This window comes from Hevea brasiliensis, chromosome 7 (genome assembly GCF_030052815.1).
Source record: "Hevea brasiliensis isolate MT/VB/25A 57/8 chromosome 7, ASM3005281v1, whole genome shotgun sequence".
Taxonomy (NCBI): Eukaryota; Viridiplantae; Streptophyta; class Magnoliopsida; order Malpighiales; family Euphorbiaceae; genus Hevea; species Hevea brasiliensis.
This window is the reverse complement of record NC_079499.1, coordinates 20,075,940-20,077,988: the sequence shown is the minus strand read 5'-3', so window position 1 is coordinate 20,077,988 and position 2,049 is coordinate 20,075,940. Positions and strand designations below refer to the sequence as shown.

Here is a 2,049-nt window from a genome sequence, read left to right as displayed (position 1 = left end):
CAACTGTGATCATAATTAAATATTGATAATCAGTGACTAAAAATTAAAAACTTAAAAGTTGAACGGGCATTATTATTATTATTATTATTATTATGCCCAACCATTTCCTTGATATTTATATATTGATTAGTTCAGATTTGCCGTTCAATTCTGTTGACAGAAGAATCAGTACCAAAAGCAAAATATATGTTAAAAAATGAGTCAAATCACTTCTTCTAAGGCCCTTAGTTGTCCTGCGCAAAATCACACATCCGCTCTCTCTCTCTCTCTCTCTCTCTCTCTCATCTGTGTTTTGATGGATGGTGGGCTTTCACCAAGAGGAGCTTTAATTCTTGGCCATACAAACACCCCTTGCTTCTTTAGTAACCCAAATTGACTTGGTAACCACTCAACGGCAAAAATTATGGTTCATGACTTCCCTCCAAGCATCTCTCACAAAGCTTGTAGATTAATCATGTGCTTTTGGGCTTGTTTAATTACGTGAAAGCCCTTTTCAGCACCATCAATCAAACCCCATATATATATATATATATATATATATATATATATATATATATATATATATGTTGAAAATTGGGTTTGTACAACTAAAATTTCTGCACCACAAGTATGAAATTCCATGCTGTAACGTTACAAACACTTGTAATGGTTAAAAGGGTAATTCAGAGATTGATCAGAGATTAAAAATAGTGACAGGTTTGTCATTTAGTGGCTTTCCATTTCTTCTCTCATATGCTAAATTTCTGTCCAGAACTCATTTCCCTGAAACTGCATGTGAATATTTGGTTATTATATATATATATATGTAAGGGTATCTATAATTCCTCCCTCCAATCTCATAGAAGTCCCATTTTCAGGTTCTCTAAGTAAAAACAATATGTGCAGAGGTATAGAGGAGAGAAGCCACAACCCTGGCAGATTCTACAGGAAACAGCAGCAGCAGGAAGAGGAGGAGGAGGCTGGTTCAGGCAATGAAGCCTCAAGTTTGTTATGTTGTGAACTCTGTGGGTCTCGAGCTTCCTTATATTGCCAAGCAGATGATGCATATCTATGTAGACAATGTGACAAATGGGTACATGGTGCGAATTTCTTAGCTTTCAGGCATATTAGATGCTTTCTCTGCAACACTTGCCAAAATCTTACTCAAAGATATCTCATCGGAGCTTCAATGGAGATAGTGCTTCCAACAATTGTGAGTTTGAGAGAAAGAAGAAGACAACAGTGTAATAATTCCAACAACGATGAAAAACAGTGTTCAACATCACTTAAAATGCCTTTCCTGTTTCTTTGATCTCCAGAGCTCATCATCTTCTTTTCACCTTCTTTTTTTTTTTTGGGCTTTTCTTTTCATGTCAGTTTTCTAATGCAAGTTCTGGTTCTTGGTATTGTTCCTGGAATTGGTAAAATTAGTGGCTTAGAGTCTCTGTCATGAATCTTGATGTTTTCTTGATGGAAATTGGAGAGAATTCAAATATTTCTGGGATTGTTGGAGATAAGGTTCGTCAACTTTTCATCCGTTTTCTTGAATTCCAGGAGAAAGGAAGCTATGAGTGGATCCAGAGAAATGTAATGTATACTTGTTCTTTGTTCTTATTAAAACTCTCGCTCATACTTTGTTTTGTATCAGATTTGATGTGTACCAAGAAATTCTGTTTCCATATAATTTAAAACAGGTTTGTTTTCATAATTTCAAATTTCAGTCAATAGAAAGGAGAAATTGCCTTATTATAGCAATATAGATGGTCCACTTTATTTGAATCATTCATTAATTCACCTGCCAGAGCAAGATTACTTGTCTTTGCGACGCAGAGAAACCCTACCACACAACATAATTTTGTTCATGATCTTTGTTCTTACGAAAATTTCACTTTATGCTGAGCTTTTCCAGAGGACAGCATCAAGCACAATTATTATTATTATTATTATTATTTTATTATTATTATCTGGATTGTGGAGGTGAGGAAGATTTTATTTTTTTTTCTTTTAATATAATTATAAAAATTATATGTTGTAATTGAATTATAGTATAATGGACAGCATATACCATAG

At 34.1% G+C, this 2,049-nt stretch overlaps 1 protein-coding gene across 1 annotated transcript; it reads left to right on the top strand.

Annotated features, from left to right (window-relative positions):
- Positions 1-779: 779 nt before the first annotated feature.
- On the top strand, positions 780-1,687 carry LOC131181520 (B-box domain protein 30-like). Its single transcript, XM_058150062.1, has one exon. It carries the CDS (start codon positions 878-880, stop codon positions 1,289-1,291), a length of 414 nt encoding a protein of 137 aa, XP_058006045.1. The 5' UTR covers positions 780-877; the 3' UTR covers positions 1,292-1,687.
- Positions 1,688-2,049: the final 362 nt, after the last annotated feature.

Excerpts from the sequence above, each read along its gene's own strand:
- LOC131181520 (XM_058150062.1), top strand. The coding sequence starts at position 878 with ATGTGCAGAGGTATAGAGGAGAGAAGCCACAACCCTGGCAGATTCTAC.